At 49.9% G+C, this 22,383-nt stretch overlaps 1 protein-coding gene across 1 annotated transcript; it reads left to right on the forward strand.

The window, feature by feature from the left end:
* Window positions 1–18,238: 18,238 nt before the first annotated feature.
* RD3 (RD3 regulator of GUCY2D) lies at window positions 18,239–20,635 on the forward strand. The gene is made up of 2 exons (XM_039230130.1): window positions 18,239–18,576; window positions 20,338–20,635. The coding sequence occupies exons 1-2, from the start codon at window positions 18,287–18,289 to the stop codon at window positions 20,633–20,635; spliced, it is 588 nt and encodes a 195-aa protein (XP_039086061.1). The 5' UTR covers window positions 18,239–18,286.
* Window positions 20,636–22,383: the final 1,748 nt, after the last annotated feature.

Genomic DNA, 22,383 nt, shown 5'->3' on the forward strand with positions numbered 1-22,383 from the left:
GCCTGCCCCTGGGGACAGGTCTGAGTGTGCTCTGGAAGCACCCTGTTGTCCTGAGGCCCCAGCAGAGTCTGGAATAAGGAAGAATGAGAGAACCAGTTCACCCCCCTGCTGCCTCTCACAGAGGTAAGATCTGCTTTACTGAGGTGTCTTTTGTTAGAGAGAGTAAAGGAAATTGGGGACATGGGCCCTGTCCCTGAATGTGCCGGTGCAGAGAAACTGACTCTGGGGGTCCCCAAACCTGGGACTAGCTGTTGGTTTATTGAAGTGGCTAATCTGAGCAGTGCACTGAACCAGACTCATTACATACATATCTCCTCTAATCCTTACAACTCTCCAAGGAAGGTATTATTGCCCCAAATTATAGCTGAGGCTCAGAGAAGTTGGGACACAAAGCTAGGATCACACAGCAAAACAAGTATAGGTCTTTGAAGAGCGCCACTCCTCCTCTGTAAGGCCAGCTGCCTCTATGCCAAGCTCCCACAAGGGTGAGGATGGTTCTGGGTAACTCATCCCAGACACCAGACAGCAAATGTTTTCTGAGGCTTCCTGAACTCAGAGAATGAGCGCTAGGATTCGCCACAGCCCCAGCACCCAGGAACCTGCCTTGCCCTCCTCCCTGGATTCTGGAGGGGGAGGATGGCTATTTGTTAATAAAATGAAACAAAGGAAGCCAAAGGGTTTTACAAATGGACAGGCCGCTATGCAAATGCAACATGGCTGCAATTTACTTTCCCTCATGGGCGTCATGACTCTCCAAGGAACTATGAGGTTGGGTTTCTATGGTTAATCCTTCTTAGTGAAGGCCTCAAACAGATTGATCAAGCCCCACAATCACAGCCCTACACAACTTCTTTACACCCAGTGCAGTGTGGACCAGACAGTTTATAATCACACATTCCCTAAGAGATCGTTTCCAACTTTAGGACCAAGGGGACTCTTTTGTGTTGACAGATTTAACTGTTAGGTGCATGTCGGTTTTTAGCCTGTTAAGAAAACCAGGACCGGCAAAGAGTCTGAATTCGCCTAGCCTTTGAGTACACGGGCAAGCTCAAAAGAAGCCCTATAATTCCCTCTGGGTTTCACATATGTCAAGAAAATAGTGTGAACTTAATGGAAACTGAAAAGCTACTGACTAGAAAATAAATGAACTTTTTTTTCCCTTCAAGAGTCCTTTTTTAAAAAAAAAAAAATTATACTCTGGTTTTAAAGGGCAATGTAACCATAATCAAACGCCTTGGAAAGAATCCCAGCACATGTGAAGTCATATTCTTCATCTAGGGTAATAAATTAATTCCAGCACAACACCAGAGGTTCCTTGGGTGCAATAAATTGCCTTTATTCCCACCTTTATGCACAAGTCCACCCACCATGGTGGGCCCTGCTGTTTCTACGGGATAAGAAGCTAGAAGGCAAATTTTGACATAATTATTGTCATAATTACGTTGATGTAGCATAGTTTGTAAGCAGCCGCTCCATTGGCAGACAGCTAGATTGCTACCAGTATGTGTCAGAACTAGCTGGAGTCCTGGCTTTTCAATCCCTGTTCCCAATTTCCTCCCTAGGAGGTTTCCAGAGATGCCAGGCAGCTGGCAGCTTTCACGAGGCACTTAGCTTCCACCCAGAAGTGAAAGAGGCCCCTTGCCCTAGTGAGAAGTATGTTGGGGCCTCAACACCACCTTGTAGCCCCTCTGGGTTGTTGCTTGTCTGTGGTTGATTGGATGCCTCTGCTTTTTTTCTTTTCTGACTGGTTGATTGGCAGGAGGAGGTTAAAGTAAACTTTTGCTTTATCTTCTGAGAAAAGAACCAAGGGCACAGGTGAGAGGAACCCTGGGGAGCCTGCTGCCACCTTCCGGCAGTTTCCAGCAGCCAGCACAGGGTCTTACGTAGGACAGGGGCTCAGCCTCAGCGGACATCCTGACTCCTTCACCAGCCCTGGGTTTCAGATTCAGTCTCTCACTCCTCCTTGTCCCTGGGGTCCCTCCTTAATCAGCCCACTAAGTCCATCTATCTATGTGGAAGGCTGCTGAAACCCTTCCTCTTCCAGGATTATGAGAAGAGCAAGTAACATGGAATTCTACACAACACACACACACACACACACACACACACCCTACTCTTTATCCCCTCCAGATAAAGTACTTGTAAAACAGAGAGAATGAGATGTGTTTGGTGCTCACGACCAAGACTTAGGGCGTACGTGCCCATCTGATTTGTGGATGCTACAAAGGCAGCAGTGGGCAGGGGAGGTTTGGAGAAAGTGAGCAGAGATTATCATCCTGGCTTTGTTACCCACTTGCTGTGCTGTGACAGCAAGTTGCTTGCCCTTTCTGAACTCATCTCAGCAGGTGTGGGAGTAAAGGGCATCTAAGTCCTTGCTGCTCTGGGACTCTCAGTTGAGCAACCCAGGGACAAATGAGGGGATGTATGGTGTGGGAGAGGGAGTGGGAGCTGGGGAGCCAGGGACTGCTCTCTGGGGGTGTCCTTGGATCTCTGCAGCCCAGCGGCACACAGCCTTGCTCCCCTCTCCTGGCTGGAAGCCCCCGAGGACACAGATGAGCCTGCCTCACCCACCTTCCTCCTTGGCTGGCTCCAAGCCTGGTGCTGGCACAAAGTACGTGCTTAGTGAACCTTTGCTGGGGAGATGAATGGGGGCCAGAACGTGCCAGGAAGGCTGGATGTGGTGAATGAAACAGTGCACTTGGAGTTCCTGGAGCGCTCATGTAAGCTCTAGCCATTTATAAGTCTATCATAAAAGACCTGGGGGGAAAGACTTTCAGAAGGAATTGTTCTCGGGCCTTTGTGTGTGATGGTAAGGCAGCGGCTCTGACTTGTGGGGAAAGATTGCACTAGATCAGCTTCTCTATTGTCCTCGGCAGGTCTTCTCTGTAAAAAGCCACTAGAGGAGGAGACACTCTGCCAATGTGGGAACCCCCAAAGCATTTTCAGGTTGAGAGGAAGGGGCTCCCCTGTTTTCTTAGGTGGATCCTTCCTGGGCCTGGGTGTAGAATGGCCAGGCTCCTGGACCACCCTCTAGAGGCCCCCAGCTTTCCCCACTACCCCTGGCGTGTACACCTGAGCTCCTCACAGTCCATTCCTGCCTAGCTTGTGTCTCGTGCCTGTGTGTCCTTGAGCCTGTGACAATTCATCTCTCGGGGCTCTTTCAGGTTCGGGAAAGCCTAGGGGTGGTCTCTGACATTTGCTTAGCACAGGTACCAGGCTCAGGGTGCTCTAATAATGAGCTTTTAAAAAAATGTTTATTCATTTATTTATTTTTAAGAGAGAGATAAAGAGAGCATGCATAAGCAGGGGAGGAGTAGAAAAAAGGAGAGAGGATCCCAGGCAGGCTCCATACTGTCAACACAGAGCCTGATGCAGGGCTTGATCCCATAAACTGTGAGTTGAAACCAAGAATCAGACGCTCGACTGACTGAGCCACCCAGGGGCCCCTCCAGCTATCATCTTTAAACCACATGCATGACAAATATGTATCTAGCATGTGCTGGGGCTCGGGCTCCTTGCCCTTGGGGAGCTCTGACTGCAGGGATGCTGAACCAAGTACTCAAGTAACAGCGTGAAGCACAACTGATTCTCATTATTCGAGATAACGTTCTCAAAGTCACTGCAAATGCTGGAATAGCAAATACTGAACACTTGCTCCTGGGGAAATACAGGGTGAGTTTCCTAAAAGCCTCTGATCACTACATCTTTGCCAACCGATCAATATATAACCTTGTTTTATGTATATTAATGTTTAAAGACACTTTACTTATATATAATGTCAATTCATTAACATTGAACTCATGGCCAACGATGCCATAACTCATGCTTGAACTAAGCTTATGTAAAATGTATTTTCTCTGTAAGGCACATCACAGCCTTCTTGTGCTTAGAAACACCACCCAGCACTTCAGCACTGTGCCTGGGGCCATTTCAAGCAGAGAATCACCAACAAAAGGCACCAAGTATGAAAAGTGTGGCACTAACTAGACCATGAAAAGGACACTTGTTTATGGTAGGAGAGCCGTGACAAGAAAGCAGAGGGTGGCCTTGTTCAACCTCAGTTGGGAATGTGCTCACCAGGCAAGTCAAACTTTTCAATGCTTTGTACAGGTCCAGAATGACCACAAAAGTGCTATGAGCATTGATTTAGGGATGACAGATTTTAGCAAGTAGGAAAATTTGCAAAGATAGAATCCATGAGTAATGAAGATCCAATGAAGCTTCAGGGAGTGGAGAGGACGAGCAACCAGGAAGACAGGAAAGATCTCTAGGGTTTTAATAGTGGGGAAGTGAGACTTCCCCAGGCGGGAGGGCGTGGGCAGAAGGCACATCATGCACAAAAGCGTGAAACAGTGTGGAAAGAGGTCATTCATTTCTTTGGGAGGGAGATGGGAGAGTTGGGAGTGAACATGTCAGGAAGAGCTCTGATCTCCAGGAACCAAGGCAAGGGCAGAAAGGCGCCATACCCAGCCCCTGTCACAGGGCTCTCCAGCAGTCAGGGTAGGGCTAACTGCTGTGGCAGAGAAACTCCAAATGGCTTGGCCCAATACATTTTTTTTGCACTGTTAGAGCTTAGTATGGGTGACTGGCAGGCGGCCTTCCACATAATTCACACCTTGTCTCCTTCCAAATTGTGGCTCTGCCGTCCTCCAGGGCCAGAGTCCTTGCTGCCCATCAGTAAGTGGGAAAAGATGAAAGGTGAAGAATTACACTGGAGACTCCCATAAGTCTTGCAGTGCATGCATCCCTTCCACCCACATTCCATCATCACGTGGTGCTGCCTAGATGCCCGGGAGGCTGGATAATGAAGTCCCTGGGTGGACGGCTGCTTCCCAGAAATGTGTCTACACTCAGAAGGGGGCATGGACCTTTGGTGGACAGCTAGCTGTTTCTGCCACAGGCTCTCAGGTCAGTCTGTCAAAACACAGAGCAGAATCTAAAAGAAGTCGATAGTGAGTGGATTCTATGGAAACCAGCCATCTGTCTAGCACAGAGTAGATGGTCAATAAACGCAGTGAATGAATGAATGAGAAACACATTATGTCTCTCTTCTGAGTTCTCTTTAGCCTAATGGATTTTAGCCTGAATGAGGCTAGAGGGAGGAGCAGGGGAAGACAGAGAGAGGGAACAGGGGCTTAAGCCAGCCAGCTGGGAGGAAGACAAGCATTCACATTTTCCCTATAGTCAGATACAATGCTGCCTTTCCCTGGGGAAGGAAATGGGGCCACAGGAGTGGCAAGGGGGCTGCCTGGAGATAAGAGGTATGAGTAAACACAAGTGTTGTCTGCATCTACGAATGTTGTGTTAGTTTAATCCAATCTCATTCAGGACTTGGGCTACTCCGACCTGCTGCAGGACTCTGAAAGCCCCATCCATGACCGAACGGTTAGAAGTGGTTTGGAACAGTCCTCACAGCCCGGAAGGGAGCCAGGGAGGAGGGAACAAGAAGAGCACCCCCATAAAGGCAGCCTGACATCTGGGATCAGGGATCATCTCCAGTCTCCTCACGGTTTTTAGTCTAGCATTGCACCCAAGAGCTTCCTAAATCCACATCTCCAATTTATTAATCAAGCGCCATCTGTGAGGCAATGTCACGGGCCCCACTGGCACTTCTCCATCTGAATGGCTGCTGAATATTTCACTACGCTTCAGCAACTTCCATTGATGGCAAATGGGAGAAAAAAGCAACCACCACCTTCTCTCTCTAGTACAAATTCACACTCAGCATGGATAATCACAAAGCCTCCACAGGCTAACAAATCAAAATAAATTAGCAGTCAACACAAACGCCAAGCCCTCTTTGAGCCACGTGTCAAGGCAGCAGGCAAGGGAGGGAAGGAGGGATGGTCCATGGCCGTCTCTCTTGGTCATGGACATCACTAAAAAGTGCAGGAAATGAGCCAGCTGTGTCAGGAAGGAAGATACAAAAAACCTGGTCATCTGTGTGCATGTTCTCCAGAGTCCCAGGGTGACTTGAGGGTGAGGTATTAAGACTAATGTACAGCTCGGGGTACCTGGGTGGCTCAGTTGGTGTCTGATTCTTGATTTTGGCTCAGGTCACAATCTCACAGTCTGTGAGATGGAGCCCTGAGGCAGGCTCTGCACTGTCCGTGCCTGAGACTCTCTCCTTTCTGTGCCCCTCCGCAGCTTGTATAAGCACACGTGCACTCTGTCACTCTCTCTCAAAAATAATAAATAAACTTTGAAAAACGGCAGAAAGAAAGAGAGAGAAAGAGAGAAGAATGACCCAGATCCTGACTGAAAACTTCTGCTTGAGAAGATGGATGAGGGGCAGACTCACCTTGGGGAAGCAACCACAGAGCAAGCCCCGAGTGGCATAGCACCCAGGGGAAAAATCAAAACACGCAGGCAGGCAGGTGGGCAAGCCAAGTCAGTTCGTCATAGTGTAATTTCTCCTTGGCTGTGCATTCAGCTTTATTTTCAACACAATTAGGGCTAGATATGTCCAGAAGTCACTCCGTCATCTGGTACCTGGCACAGCATAGCCTGAGATCTATTGTAACGCAGCTCGGTGCGCATCACAGTAGGCCAATGCCACTCACAGGGTGACATGCCTCCGTGTCAGTACCCACTAAAGTCTGGTGGGTGCAGGCTGGGTACACTGGGCCCCTAACCAAAATAACCAAAATAGAAGCGATAAAGCATCTGGGGCACAGAGGGAGGGAGGCCCAGAAGCAAGTGGAAGATACAGGAGAACGGCAACAGAAGGCTCCTGCCGTCCCTGCATTTACCTCAAGTACCTCAAAATCCATCACCATGACCCATGTCCCCTCTTCTCCCTGGATTATTTCCTCAGCCTCACCTCTCGTTGAGGAACTCAGCTGAACTTCCTGACCTTGAGCTTGCTTGAGGGAAAGAGAGAATTTCAATTAGCAAGGAGGAGGACAGGTGATGAGGCAAAGGCAAAGACATGGCTCTTCAGGGCCCAGCCCCCAGAACATCCCCTCTCCTGGTGGAGGGCAGCACGTGGGAAGAGGGGAACTTCACCAAGATGGAATCGTCTGTTCCCGGCAGGTGTGCCAGCCCGAGCGCAGTGAGGGATGCCATCTGGACGCAGGCGCCCTGTCATCACCTCCGTCTTCCCAGGCATCTGTGGCAGGTCAGATGGGATCCCTCTACAGATAATACAGCTCCAGGTGAAAGAGGCTTAGGTGGGTCTCCATGGCAACGCAGATCAGGGGTTGGCCTGCCAGCCTCTGAGGTTCAGGAGGAGCTGTGGTTCCAGCCTCCTGGGGCGCACGCGCGCGCGCGCACACACACACACACACACACACACACACACACACACACGCTCCACTAACACCAGCCCAAGCTGGATCCTTCCTCTGGTGAGGGTTGTTTTCTCTCAGCACAACTTCTGAGAGACAGAAAGAGGGAAGAGCATGAGGCAGCAGCCAAAGAGAAAGAAGGGGGAGACGTTTACAACATAGTCTTCTCTCCACCCCACCCTCCCCGGATGCTCTCTTCTCCCAGCCTGGGAAGCAGAAAGGACCCCTGCCAGAACTTTCACCTCCAGAGAGGGTGACCTGAGAATGCCAGGTAAGAGGGTGGTCTCCCCAGGAGACTGTGGTTTCTACACTTGAAGTCTAGAAGCAGCAACCCAGTCCCGAAACCTCTTAGACGTTAGAGCAGGGGCTGAGCCAAGATGAGTTGGGAGGGGCACCTTCAGGGCTGCGGCAGGTTGGGGACAGCCTACCGAGGGGCCTGAGCTCAGGGCCCAGATGGCCTCAGGGAGGCCTCATCAGTTCTCATCTGTTCTACAAGGGTCAGTGGATTCCACAGTATCCTCGGGCTGTGGCCTGTCCCGTGGGAAGCCATAGGTTCATCTGCTCTGCAACCAGCAAGCCCCAGCATTTTCTCTCCTCCTTTGCTGGGGAGGACCCAGGCAGGGGGAATAGAGGGGAAACCCGGCAGAGATTCCCTCTTCAATTTGAGAACTGCGACTTGAGTACCTATGAAATCCAAGGTGCAGAGTCAGGCTCTTGAGACAGAGCCATGACCAAGACACAGGGGTGACATGTAGGCCTCTGTCTGTGAGTCCTGACGACACACCCAGGAGATTGGCCTGGTTGGGGTGGTGTGGGCGTGCTCCAAGGAGAGACCTCTGAGCTGCCACCATTGCATCAGCATAGAGTTTCTTGGGGATCAGTCCCCCACATCCCCTGTGACCGTGGTTAGTTATATCTGAGCACTTGGCCCCTCCTGGTTGCATCTGTGCCTCAGAACAAGGAAGGCTGACTGCCATTCATTCATTCATTCATTCAGGAACTACTTATGAAGTGCCTTACATGCCAACGTATACGACAAATAGAGCTCTTGCCCTTGACTGAGCTCATAGCTAGCTGGGGGAGAGAGAAAAACAATCAAAAAGTGAGAAATGTATTTGTTACAGATGCTGTGATATGATAGGCTCTCATGCCGGCCCCAGCAGACACCCAGTTCTATCTCAGTGGGGGTCAGTGAGGGGCAGGCTGCAGGCGGGAGCCCACCCTGGAGGTGAGTCTTAAAAGCTGAGCAGGTGTTGGTCAAGTAGATGGGAGCCCACAGATCAGCAAGTTAGCCTCAGTCACACCTGGCTTGGTGGAGTCCACGTTACTTTTCTATGATGCCAAAAAGAAATAAGGTCAATTTGTAATCTATGAAGTTGGCTGTGGGCCTTGGCAAAGACAGGGCTGGAAGGAAGGTCTGAGAGGGGAGCATTTACTCTCTGCACCTGCTTTGAGGCCTCTGCCCAGATAGAGGGTCTGGCTTCAGCAGGGCCATCCTGCCTGCTCAATGAAGCAGTGGGTGATTTGGGACAGCCCAGTGATGTTGCCGCTCCGTGGGCCTGGGGGACATGGGAGGCAGCCCTGGCCCTGGGCCGCAGACACTCAGTTCAGCTGTTGGAGCCCTACTTCAGAGGTGGGGCCTGGATGTGGCTCCCTTTGTATTGAGACAATGGCTTCCTGGCCACAACTGCACTGGCTGACCAGGGGGCTGGTGGCCTGGTCTCACCAGAAGCAGGTGAAGCTCTCATGCCTGCCGCCCAGGTGTCAAAGCCTTGCTCCCAACCCCACTGATTGCTCCCCGCACTGGGACATCCCTGATCTCCTCTGCCTGCCAACTGCCTGGAACCAGACTCCTCCCCTTGCCCTTGAGCATAGTGATGGCTTTTCTAGCCTATCTAACCAGCCACAGCTGGTCGCAGTGTCTCCTAGGGAGGCATGGAAAAGACATTACTCTCAGGGATATTCAAAAATAGGCTGAGGGAAGAGCTCAGAGGGTGTGGGGTTGGAAGGGATAATGAAGGAGAAGGGAGGGAGGAGAGGGAAGAGCAGAGAATGAGAGAGGGCTTAGCTGAGTGATGCCAAAAGGCAGAGAGAGTAAGGGAGGGCTTTCCTGCTGGTGGGGGTAAACTTAGGCTCCCCTGCCCGAGCTTTCCCTTCATCCAGGGGGCTCGGATCTCCCAATGTCATGACCAGAATTCAGGGTTAGGGGCCAGGAACAAGGTTGGAGTCAAACTTGCGCCAAACCACGGATGGGATCCTTTATTTTTTTTATGGTACAGACCCGTTTGGAAGTCTGTAAAGCCTTTGGACATATTCTTAGCAAAATGTTTCTAAATGCATAAAATTAAGTCCATAGGATTAGGAAAGAAACCAGCTTACCGAAATGAAGCTATTTATACATATATATATATATTTTAAATCAGTTTAAGATATAGGAATATATGTGCCTCTCTATCAACATGTAAAGTAATAAAATCTAGCGGCAGGGCTAATCCCATGATTTCACAGTAGTGATGAACATAAGCCATATTTCAAGAGTAACAGCCTTCAAGCGTTATGCAAATATCTGTGATCCCTGCTGGAGATAAAGTCACAGGAGCTGCCCATCCTGCTGTGGCAGGTGGTGGCCCACATTCATAACTGACAGAAATCCCAGATTTCAGTTAAAGTTATTGAAAGTAGAGATGTTTTTTCCCCCTACCTGAGTCCATAAATCTCAATGTCTTGTTAATTTCTAAAGTACTTCTGTGAGCACCCTTTTTTGAGCTTTGTAGGTACATGCATTACCCCATCTTACAGACAGGGAGACTGAGGCTTGGAGCAGTGAAGGTGACTTAAAGCCTCTGGTGCGGAGAGAAAGGCATAGGAATTGAACTCAGGCTTTCTCTGCGAAAGCCCGTGCTCTGCCCCCAACCCTGAGCTGCCTCATCTGAGCTGGCGATCTCCGAGGGCAGGGTAGGTATGCTCTCCATCGCAGTGCCCTTACGGACAGGGTGCTATACTGTCGGTTGCACCCCTCCCGTGTCCTTGCTGGTCTCCGTTTTTCCTTCTCCTATACATGCACTCCCTGACTGAGCCCCCACAGCGAGCACACTCCCACCTGTGTGTGTGGGGCCTGGTGGGTCGGAGGCAGGCCTGAGCCTCCGTGTCCACACCTCAGACTGCAGACCGCTGCTCCCCGCTGCCATGCCCACACTGATCTGTGGAGAAACCCCACAGCGCATTCAACAAGTGTGAGGGAAAGTGGGCAGAGGTCTGAGGGGTGAGTCAGGCCCACCAGGTAGAATGAATTGGGAAGGCTTCCTACAGAAAGTGAGTTTTGAGCTAGTTTTTTCCCAATTTTTAAATTGTGAATATGCTCGAAGATGCAGGAAAGTTGAATGACTAATGCAGTAAACACATAAAATCTGCCTATGAGACTGATCATTACTACTTTGCCATAGTTGCTTTGTGTGTGTGTGTGTGTGTGTGTGTGTGTGTGTGTGTGCACGTGTGCACACATATAGGTGACATTTTTCTCAATGACTGGGAGGACATTGCAGACATCAGGAAACTTCAGCCATGGGCACATCAACACGGCCTCCTGAGCTGGGCTGTCTGTCCATACTCCTCTACAACCATAACACCACTTTTCTACCTAGAAAATCAACACCCATTCCCTAACCTCCAGTTCATATTCAAATTTCCCCCAAAGTCCTAACTGCTTTAAACAAGGGTTCAATCAATGTTCGTGCATTGGAGGCAGGTTGTAGGTGCTGTTGACTGAATGGGAAGCAGGCATTCATGATGGGAAGGTTCTGGAGTCATCACGGTGCTGCCGAGGCCTGGTGGTGAGCAGGAGTGTGAGGGGACCTGAAGTTTACACTGAGGAGTTTGGCTTTGCCACAGAGGGAGGGGGTTAATCTAGATTTGGGGGGTGGGGAGGCGTCAAATCCACATGGTGCAAAGTGCCCAGAGAAGACCACTTTTGCTGTTCTGATGAACCTACTAGGTATCTTTGGCAGACCACATTTGGCCATCACATTGTTCCCCAGTCACAACACAGAGTCACAACAAAGACTCACATGGGGGCTCAGCTGTGGGCCAGGTCCTGGGGATGCCGCGGGCTGAGCCAGTGACCTCTAGCAACTGGGTGGCCAGTCTGCCTCTCTGTCCCTGCTGTCCCTCCGCCTATCCCTCTTTCCCTCCTTTGCCCTTTTAAGAACTTAATCAGAGCTGCTGAAGAGCCTTCAGGGACAGCAGCTGGCATCAGAGACAGAAATAGCTCTGGCAGAAACCTGGTCTCTGTCAAAGGCTCCAGCCCCGGTGAGGACTGGGGGAGGAGCGAAGGAAGGAGGGGGGATATTCACAACCTGCCCCCTGCCCTTGGGAGCCCCCACCATCTGGGCCAGAGATGCTGAGAGCCCCCAGAACCCAGGACCTAGGTGAGGTCACCCTGCCCAGCCCCTGTCATCTGCCGTGGAGTGAGCAACTGTCTCTAGAGGCCAGCTGATCCCCTGGAACCAGGGGAGAGGGATCCCACCCCGGGTTGTACATTAGGCTGCATTTTGGCCTTCTTCTGGCCTCACCCACCTGGAGCATGGAGTCTGGGGGTTAGGAAGATGCATCACTTCCCCTCCAGATCAGGCCTTAGATTCTGAGACCCAGAACTCCCTGGCCAGTTTCCAGCCTACTTCCAGAACCCAAGCAAGTCCCCTCCAGGGCCCTGTCCCCTCAGGGTGAGCCATATGGCCAGTGTAAACAATCCCAGGTCCACGAAGGGTGGCAAAGAAGTGGTTGTTGGTAGGTGTGTGGATGGGCCTTGGATGTGAAGGCTGGGGTGTCCCCACATCTTTGCCAGGCCCCTCATGCTGTGAGGAGAGGAGACAGGCTGTGAGCCAGAGCCGGCTCAACCCACACCTCCGTGTTCTAGCAAAAAACTCGTGGAGGTCCAAGAATTCTCAGTTTGAATCTGAGCCTCAAGTTGTTATGAAAATATAGTTGACAAGGAAGCAAAACATATCTTATTTAATAGTTCGTTAACCCAATTTGTAACATACAGATATTTAGATGCATGGAACGTGAGGTTCTGTCTGCGATACTGCCCGAGTCTGCAAGCAAATGAGTGGTGCCCTGCCCAGGCCTGCAGTGGCCATGCTGCTGATATCTGGAAACCAGTTTGGTGTGGAGACGAAAGTCTTCAGTGCCTCCCATCTCCCCTTTCTGTCTTCCCCGGCGATAAGACCCTCCAGGGCTGGCCCCTTCATTCTCTTGCTGCCTCCTTCCAGCTAAGCTGCAAATCCAGACTAAGAAGAAAAAACGCTCTTTAAAGGGGCAATGCTTGACCCTAGGATGAGTCCCTCAAAATGAATCTTAGGAAGGGTGAGAAGTTTTGGAGAGGAAGGAACTCCCTAGGAAGAGTTCTAGAGAGAGAACAGAGAGAGAGAGAGAAAGAGAGAGAGAGGGAGGGAGAGAGAGAGGGAACAAAGACTAAAGCACCACAAGGCAACCCCATCCAGCACTCTGGGAGTAAGTACCAAGTAAGTACCACTGCATTTACTTATGGACACTCACTATAGGCCAGATCCCTGCTGGGTGCTGGGTCCTGGGTAGGATGATACCCAGGACCCGGTTTCTCACTCAGTCTGGACAGGGAGATGGACACACAGGCAGTCACAGTGTGCGGTGACATGTCTGGAGTAACCACAGAGCAGCCTGGGAACAGAGAGGTGAGGCCCCGGAGCCTGGTTGGGGAGGGCTTGGGAGTCTCCTAAAGGAAGCAGAGTATGAGCTAAGAGCTGAAGTAGGAATTGAGGAGACTGGAAGTGTTCTATGGATAAAGAAAATGGAGTATATATGTACCAACAGAATATTAGTCACTCGTAAGAAAGAGGGAGACCTTACCATTTGCAATAACATGGATAGATCTTGAGGGATTCGTGCTAAGTGAAGTAAGTCAGACAAAGGCAATGTCGTGTGATCTCACTTATATGTGGAATCTAAAACAAAAAACATAAACAAAAAATTGAGCTCACGGATACAGAGAAGAGATTAGTGGTTTCCAGAGACACCAGGTGGGTAGAGGGTGAAATGTCTAAAGGAGGGCCAAAAAGTACAAACTTCCAGTTATAATTAAGTTGTGGGGATGACTGTAGTTAATAGTACTGTATTGTATGTTTGAGAGTTGGTAAGAGAGTAGATCTTCAAAGTTCTCATCACAGAAGAAGCAATTGTAACTATGTATGGGGACAGATGTTAACAAGAAAGATTGTGGTGATCATTTCACAATATACATGAATATCAAATCATTATGTTGTACATCAGCAACTACTCTAATGTTATATGTCTGTTAGACCTCAATAAAAGAAAAGAAAAAGAAAACATGTTCTAGGGATGTGCATAGGCCTAAAAGCAAGAGAAATAGGGCATATTCTGGGAATGTAATGTGTGTGTGTGTGTGTGTGTGTGTGTGTGTGTGTGTGTGTGTTGGGCTGGGGGAAAGGGGAAGTTTGGTGAGACATGAAACTGAGGATAGTAAAGAGAGCCATGTGATTGATAAAGGGCCTTAAAGCCATATTAAGAGGTCTAGGTTTAATCCTGAGGACATTGGAAACAACTGAAAGCCTTTAACCACCCCCAGGCTTAAAAAGAGGGAGATTTAAAACCCTTCACAGGCTCCAGAAGTTTTTACTATTGGAGCCCCCATCCCACATCAATCAAACCTCAGCATAAAATAAATCCACATTACAATTATTTTTTAAATAAAAATTTGAAAGGTGTTTTCTAACTCCAATTTGGAATTATTATTCATTTGTTAACTTCATTTTTCAAATTTTTATTGATATTCAGAATCCAGTGAAATTTGGGGGGGGGGACATGGGGGGTTGGCAGGCTCCCAGCTCACAGACCCCACTCTCCATGTTATGGTACCTAATGAAAAAGAAACAGTGACACAATCAGATTTATGATTTAGAAAGATCACACACTCTAAATCATAAAAGAAAGTGGGGGACTATTCTTCAATGGCTGTGGGATTTCAAGTTTACCAGATGAAAAGGTGCCAGAGATCTGTTGTGTAACAATGTGCTTCCAGTTAACACTTTGTATACTTAAAAATGTTTCAGGTGGTAAATTTTATGCTATTTGTTTTTAAATTATTTTTTAGTGTTTACTTATTTTTGAGAGAAACAGAGACAGAGCACAAGCAGGGGAGGGACAAAGAGAGACGGAGACACAGAATCCAAAGCAGGCTCCAGGCTCTAAGCTGTCAGCACAGAGCCCAATGTGAGGCTTGAACTCCCAAGCTGTGAGATCATGACCTGAGCCAAAGTCAGACGTTTAACCAACTGAGCCACTCAGGCGTCCCTAGGTTATTTGCTTTTTTAAAAACCACAATAAAAGGAAAATGGAGTGGCAATTGGTTCACAAGGACCAGCCTTGGGTTGCCAGCAAGGAGGCAGCAGCAGATGGGCAAGGCCTGAACTATATATCTGGCAGATGGGCAAGACCTGAACTAAACAAGGGAGAGAGAGTGAACAGACTTAGGAGAATTATAATATTTAAATTTGGGAGAGAATCAGCAGGAATTGGATACAGGATTTGACAGGTGAGGCAAAGGGGTGGGACAAGGATGGTGCATTGGCGCATCAGTCTGGGCAACTACGTGATGCCCAATGGCAAGCGGGGTCCCTGGAGAAGCAGCAGTCAGTGGGGAGGGATGTGGGTTATGGTGTGAGTGTAACCTGCTGGGGGAGGTGTCGAGAAGTTATCTGGTCACCCTGGCCTGGGGCTCAAGGGACAACTGGTGTATGGATTTTGATTTGTGAGCTATCAACACTGAGGTAGTCACTGGAGACATGTGAACAGATGAGGCCAATTAAAATGAGAAGGAGAGCCTCGGACAGAGCCCCAGGAAACAGCAATAACCCATGGAAGGCCAGGGGAGGGTCTGAGAGGGAGTCTTAGGAGGCAGACGGAGGCAGGACGTAGAACAAGGATTGTGTTCTAATGCAAGTGAAGGAAAAATTATTTCCACAGAGAGGAGTGGTCAGTGGCTGGGCTGGGAAGTCTCAGGTGAGCTGGGACATGTGCTAACCAGTCGGCAGGGGTGTGGCAGGGAGTCCAGGGGTTTGCAGGCAGGAGGGTGTATGTGGCAGGTTAGGTTACACTAAGAGATCATTCAGGGGCATCACATCCCTCTACCTTGAGCCTCACCAGTCTCTTTCTCCTTCAATCATCTTCCAGGGTTGGGTGCCCAGCATTCAGATGCAGGTGCAGGTGCAGTATGACCTGGTGACAGCAGTGGGGAATGATGGGGTACAAGGGTTGAGGGAGGTCAGCCAAAGAAGTCTTCCTGGGGAAGGAGGACCAGGGCCAAATTTGAAAGCATCATTGGGTGAGGCTCAGCTGGGCAGAGAGGGAACCATTCTAGCAGGGGGTCGCCACATGACCTCTGACCCCACAGCTCAGCCAATGTCTCATCATCAGGAGGGATCTCTGAGTGCCAGGAGAGTGTGGTCCCACGGGGGCCAGAGGAGACTCTCCTTCCTGTGGCCACTGACAAATGTGCTCTTACTCGGGGGAGATCAGATCTGTAGGGACTTGCTCTTTCACCATGATGTATGCATACATTCTTTAATCATTCATTCCTGTGTGCATGCATTCATTCACTCATTCGTTTGCAGTTCTACACAGCACCAGGGATGGAAGGATGAATAAGGCACAGTCCTTGCCCACATATGACACAGGGTGGGGCGGGGGGGTAGGTAGATCATCACGCTCCATTAAGTATGCCTGGTGCTGTGAAAAATGTCTGCACAGATGTTTTCAGAGTACAGAGTAGAGAGTGGTCACATCAGAAAAAGCATGTCAGGGAAAGTGTCAGTAGAGAGCTGACCCTAGAGCTAAGTCCACAGGCAAAGGAGGGAGGGACACTGGAGAGAGCATGGAGCTGTGAATGGCCCAGCATCCTTGGCAGCACCTGTGGGGACAGTTGGTTCATCCATATTTGGGGTGCCCTTCATGGGGTTGAGGGAACACCTGAAGACACCATTCACTCTTTTGATATTAGGCATCAACCTGACCCATGCACTTTTAAAAGCACAAATACTCAGTAACAAGGTGTCCTTTTCCCTGATTCAATCAGATCCCTTGGCCTTGAGCAGAGGCTCCTGGTGCTTGGGGCTCTCAAGACAGAACACAGCCCACCCCACCCCCTACTCTTTTCTCCACACTACAGCCCAGCCTCGTTATTCTGAACACATGAAGCAGTTAAGGGTGGAGAAGAAAAGATCCTAACTGTCCCAACCCCAAGGACAGGGTCTGATGATCTGTCCTTCTCTCTCAACGTCCCAAGAAGGGATCAGGGTGTAATCTGAGGCCCCCACTTGTGATAGGCTTAAGCTGAGTGGAAGATGAAGGTTTTTAATTTCCTAAATATAATGGTTACTAGGGAACTGGTTGATCATGAATGAAAAACAGATTTGAGAGACTCCCAGTTCAAAACTTTTGAGGCACCTGATAAATGCCCTCAAGGTCAACTAAGTACTGTTGCCTCTCTTAGAGTCTCTTTAAATTACTAGAATTAAAATCAACATGATGACATGAGGGGATCAGGCTCCCTGCTCAAGCTCTTCCTTAAGGATTTCAAAGCCCTACTTTTATTAAACATCTTCATTTGCCAATTAAAAAAATTTTAAAAAAACTTTCAAAAAAAGAAGAGGTTTGATTTGTGCCACCCCAAAATACTTTCCCTCTTTGTGTCTGATTCTCTAGCATTAACAAATTCATTTCTCTGCAAGGTGGTAGGAGGGCTGCCTAAAAATGTGTCTCCATGCCTCATGGCCATATTGTTGAGGCTGAGTTCATCAAATCACTTTTCTCAGCTTCTGGAGGGTCTGGGCAGGAAGACCTTTGGTGCATGGAACAGAGGGCTCCCAGAGGGGGAAAGGCATAGAAAAGGGAATTGGGGCATCTTAAAAACCCACTTCAGGTTTCGGCCCAGGAATGGCCCTCACCTTCACTGCTGTCAGAAGAACAAACCCACTTCTGACAGGCACTGGGGTATGTCTGAGATGGCACTTCATGTATCCATTCATCCATCCACCCATTCATCCATATAGTCAGTCAGTCAACAAACCCGTATTGCACAAGACCTTGTGGAAATATGAGGAGTTAGGGTTTCTGTGCCTGTACCCCACACTCCTTGTATCGTGGCTGGATCCTCCACCTGGGACACCTTCTCCACCAGTCCACGTGTCTGAAGCCTGCATTCCCCCTTCACCCTGCTCTCATTCACCTTGTCTATGATGCCCTTCATCACCTAGAGTCACTCCTTCCACTGCCCATCAATACTGATGCTATGCTTTACCAGTCACGTTTGCCTCTTTCCACGAATATCTGCCGGACAGCGGTGTCCCTGACATGCTTTCCTGTTTGTGTTCCTCCCACAGATGAGCACACGGTACTTGATTAACACTTCTGAATAAATGAATGGTAAGTTGTGTCTTTTGTAGGATGATGTTAACCCCATACAATTCCAAACTTCCTTCAGCAACAGGTTGGGGCATTAAGAAACTCAGGGTGTTTTCCTGTTAGGTTAACATAAAATGTAGGCATGTATTTTCCCCCCTTAAATCATAGATATAAGACTATGCTCAGCCATACACAGTACATTTCTTTCTTTGTTTGGAATTAGCAGAGATTCAGAAGGGGAGCCTCTCTGGGCTCAGCTGGATGTGTTAGGGATCGTGAAAACCTGAGACTGTGGTATGCAGACAGCCCCGAGTTTACTCACAACTGCTTCTCATGGCAGCCCAATCTTGTCTTACAGAATTAGAAATGATTGCTCAGAGAGGTTAAGCACCTTACTTGAGGCCACCCAGCTGTGAGGACAGAGCAGGTCTCCTCTTGCTGGAGTCCCAGCTCTTCTCCCTCCCCCTTGTCCCCACCCTAACTGACAGATGGGTCCAAGGAAGACTCCCTCCTGCCCTGTCTCAGCAGGGGCCGGGCAGGGGGCCATGTCCCTCATCCCATGGCTTCGGTGGAATGAAGGCCGGCCGTCATCCCGGAGGCCAGCTGAGATGGTGCTGGAGACGCTCATGATGGAGCTGGCAGGGCAGATGCGAGAGGCAGAGAGGCAGCAGTGGGAGCGCAGCAATGCGGTCAGGAAGATCTGCACTGGAGTGGACTACAGCTGGCTGGCCAGCACGCCCCGGCCCACCTACGACCTCAGCCCTGGCGAGCGGCTGCAGCTAGAGGACGTCTGTGCCAAGATCCACCCGTCCTACTGTGGGCCTGCCATCCTCAGGTAACCCCTGCCCCTGGCCCCGGGTCCAGCCGTTGCCCTGTGGGCTCCAGGGGTGTGGCCGACGGGGCGGTGGCCTGAGGCCACCGGGCCGGAGCCAGAGCCCCTGGATGCCCCAGTTCTCTGTTAAAAGGAGCAAAGCAGGAGGCAGACTCTGAAAGGGCCCAGCCCAGAGCTAGGGGGTCAGAAGGAGGCAGGAGGCAGGTCCTGGAGGCACATGAGTGCTGACAGGAGAGAGCCCTGGGCCTTTGAGCTTTCTGTTCTCCCTGCCTGGATTACCTTTGCCCTGGATTTTAATATAGCTGGCTCTTTCTCCTTCATCCGTTCATCTTCTACGTTACCTTCTTAGAAAGGGTCTCCAGATAATCTCTCCAAAAGTGAGTTTTCAATTATAGTATTTCACGCTAGCTTTCATATTAGCTTGCCTAAGGGGGCTGTGTGAGTGCGTGTACCTGTGTTGTGTGTGCGCATGTGTGCGCGCACGTGTGTGTGTGTGTGTGTGTGTGTGTGTGTGTGTGTGAAGCGTTCAGAGGCCTGGGCACTGTACACTTCGAGATTTAGAGCTTGGGTACAACAATGTCCATGAATATAACCTTAATAATAATAAGACTGGTCTCTGACCCACATCCCAGTCTTGGTTGGACTCATGTGAAGTAACAGAAGCATAGTCCAGACAACCAGCAATGATTTCCAGAGTTACTCGGGTTCTTTATCTACATTTCCCAAGCACTCGTAAAGGAATACAGATCCACAACAAAGCATCTGAACATCCCACTTAGTCTCCCCACATATTTAGTTACCCATCTCTTGAACCAACATAAGCATCTACTGTACACCTTTTTTTCCTTGAAAATTCTTCTTAAAACTCCTTCTCCAGTCCTATCTACCCTCTTTTGGATTTTGTAGTCTTTTCCACCCCTGCCCCCTTCTTCCTCCAGGATGAGAATCTTACCCTCTCCCATTTATCTTGTTCTATATCAAGGAACACCCTCCCCCCCAAATGTACCTACTTCCAGAAGCACCTGAGGAAAGGGGTGGAGTGAGTTGAGGGGGGGGGGGTGCTGACAGAGGATTCAGCTGGTAAACCAAACCTTGTAAGTGAGGGGGAGGCTAGGGACACACATGTGATCATGATTGTCCCCTCACATTTCCTGTCTCACTGCTGAAAAGTTTGAGAAGTCCTAATTCTCAATGTGGTGGAGGAAACCAGGTGTTAAATGGACTTGCTAATAATTGTTATTCATTTTGAGCTCTAAGCAAAGACATTTGAGGCAGAGGAAAACCTCACCCAGCAGGTGGCATGGAGCTATGGAAGGAGTATTGCAGGCAGGTGACATCACAGATACACATTTGGGAGAGATCCCTCTGGCCAGGGGGCAGAAAAGGTTGGGAGAGGTTAGCGAGAAAGCCTCACATTGGTAAGGCCGGCCCATGCTAACAGGTAAGTGGGCTACCCTTACCACTCTGGCATCGAGAACCTGACGTAAATGTCTGGATCTTCACCTATGGTAGCTCATTAAACCCCACAGAAGGATTTGTGACCCCAGTTTACAGATGAGTAAGCGGAGGCCCATAGAGGCCAGAAGTAGCAGAGCGGGGATATGAACTCAGGATTGGCTGGAGCAGTAGGGAGGAGGGTGGTTTCTGATTGACGTCAGAAGCGGGGAAGTGTCGGGACCAGGATCTGACCACCGGGCGTGCGCTGGGAAGCCCCTGGCCACGCTGCACGTTACACGCACGGGTTCCTGTCCCCTCTGCGCGCAGGTTCCGGCAGCTGTTAGCTGAGCAGGAGCCCGAAGTGCGGGAGGTGTCCCAGCTCTTCCGCTCGGTGCTGCAGGAGGTCCTGGACAGAATGAAGCAGGAGGAGGAGGCCCGCAAGCTGACGAGCCAGTGGAGCCTGCGGCCCCGCGGCAACATAGCGCTGGCCACCTTCAAGACCCGCGCGCGCATCTCTCCCTTCACCAGCGACATACGGACCATCTCGGAGGATGTGGAGCGGGACACGCCGCCGCCACTCCGTACCTGGAGCCTGCCCGAGTTCCGGGCGCCCAAAGAGGACTGAGCTGTGCCCTACCCTGCCCAGGAGCCAGGAACACAGGCGGGAGGTCATGATAGGCCGGTGACTGGTCCGAGTCCTGGAACCTCCCCACCCATCCTCGACAGGGGTCCAAGAGGTGGCCCCATCCCAAGACATCCCTGTAAGATGCAGCAACCCTCAGGCCCACACTCTCCCACCAGCCACAAGGCTCAGGGTCAGGGCTGGGAGCTGCAGCCTGCCCCCTCCCTCCCTTGCCAAAGTCGAAAGTCTGCTGCATTTCCTTCCCTGCCTTGCAGAGATTCAGGGTCTTGGCAGACAGACCCTAGACCCATCTCCATCTTCTGCTTCTGTCTGGAAGGGGAAGAGTTGCCCTGACTTTTTGCCAAGACATGGGTTCTCACCCCCAATTCAAGGATGTCCTACTCAACCCCTCACCCTGGGTTATGAGGGACTTCTTAGGTCACTTCCATTCTTTACTGATGACTGGCTGGTTTTCCCACTGCAGATAGGTCACAGCCCCGTAGGAAGGCAGAGCTGAAAGGGACCACAAAGGTCAATAGGCCCACTGTCCTCAGCTAGTGAAATGCATAAACTGAGACTCAGAGAGGGCCACATTCTGACACCTTAAACTGCAGCCAGATCCCCTTAGGCAGTGAGGTTGTTCCGATAAGCATAGTCTCTGCCCCTGAGTCCTTGAGTGCTGGGCTATGAAGGGACAGATCCAAGGGCTATGTCTCTACCTGCCTGTGGCCTGACACATTTCTTACCTTGGAATTGGCATGGGGGTGTAAGGTGGCTGGGATCAGAAATAGGCTACCCTTGCCCCACCCCAGAGTGTCATCATGGAGGAGGTACCCAACACCTGGCAGCTCCTTCCAAAGGAAGAGCTTCAAGGCCTTCCTGCTCACTCCTCTGCAGAGCCCAGGTCTCTGATTCCAGGGCACCTTCTCTATCTGGTCACACCTGCTATTTGGCTTTCCTCAAGAGAAGGGATACCCAAACTCCTAACTGGCCTCAAAGAACCAAGTGAAAGTTCTAGAAGAGCTTCCCTACAGGCTTCATTAGGTGTCCTTCCATTTCTAATACAGCTAGACCTTTATAATGGACATGTGGTGCTCCAGTGTCTGGAAGGTCTAGTGGCTTCCCCATATACCCAGGGCCGAAGCAGGGTGTGGCGGGATGAGTGGGGGAAGTGTCTGTCCCCAACTATCAGTGCATGCTCAGAAAATGCAAGTGGGTATTAATATTAGTCTAAATAGAATGCAAGGAGATAAGTCAACAGGGAAAATCCATATATTCCCTGACCAAGCTCAGTACAGAAAAAAAATTGTTTTAATCATCCAGTTTTGGATTATTTTCATTAAAGTCTGGATAGAAAATCATAAGATGGTGGAAAACCCTTTATCCAACACTGTCAAGATGAAGGAGTTGTCTCATTATGTAATTGGTGGCAGTTGAAAACCACTCAAATAGGGTCACCTGGGTGGTTCAGTCGGTTAAGCTGTCTGATTCTTGATTTCAGCTCAGGTCATGATCTCATGGTTGTGGGTTCGAGCCCTGCACGGAGGGGTTCCATACTGAGCGTGGAGCCTGCTTGGGATTCTCTCTCCTCTCTCTCTGCCCATCCCCCCACTCACATACTCTCTCTCAAAATAAATAAAACTTAAAAAAAAAAAGAAAATCACTTAAGTAAAAATATATACCTCAAATATCTTACATATTTTAAGACATAAGAAAAAAGTTCATTCAATTGCCAAGCTGTGTTCATTTTT

This window comes from Hyaena hyaena, unplaced genomic scaffold (genome assembly GCF_003009895.1).
Source record: "Hyaena hyaena isolate Hyena2069 unplaced genomic scaffold, ASM300989v1 scaffold_43, whole genome shotgun sequence".
In the NCBI taxonomy this organism is placed as follows: Eukaryota; Metazoa; Chordata; class Mammalia; order Carnivora; family Hyaenidae; genus Hyaena; species Hyaena hyaena.

Excerpts from the sequence above, each read along its gene's own strand:
- RD3 (XM_039230130.1), top strand. The coding sequence starts at position 18,287 with ATGTCCCTCATCCCATGGCTTCGGTGGAATGAAGGCCGGCCGTCATCC. Across the intron at positions 18,577-20,337 it reads TGTGGGCCTGCCATCCTCAG|GTTCCGGCAGCTGTTAGCTG; the intron begins GTAACCCCTGCC and ends CTCTGCGCGCAG.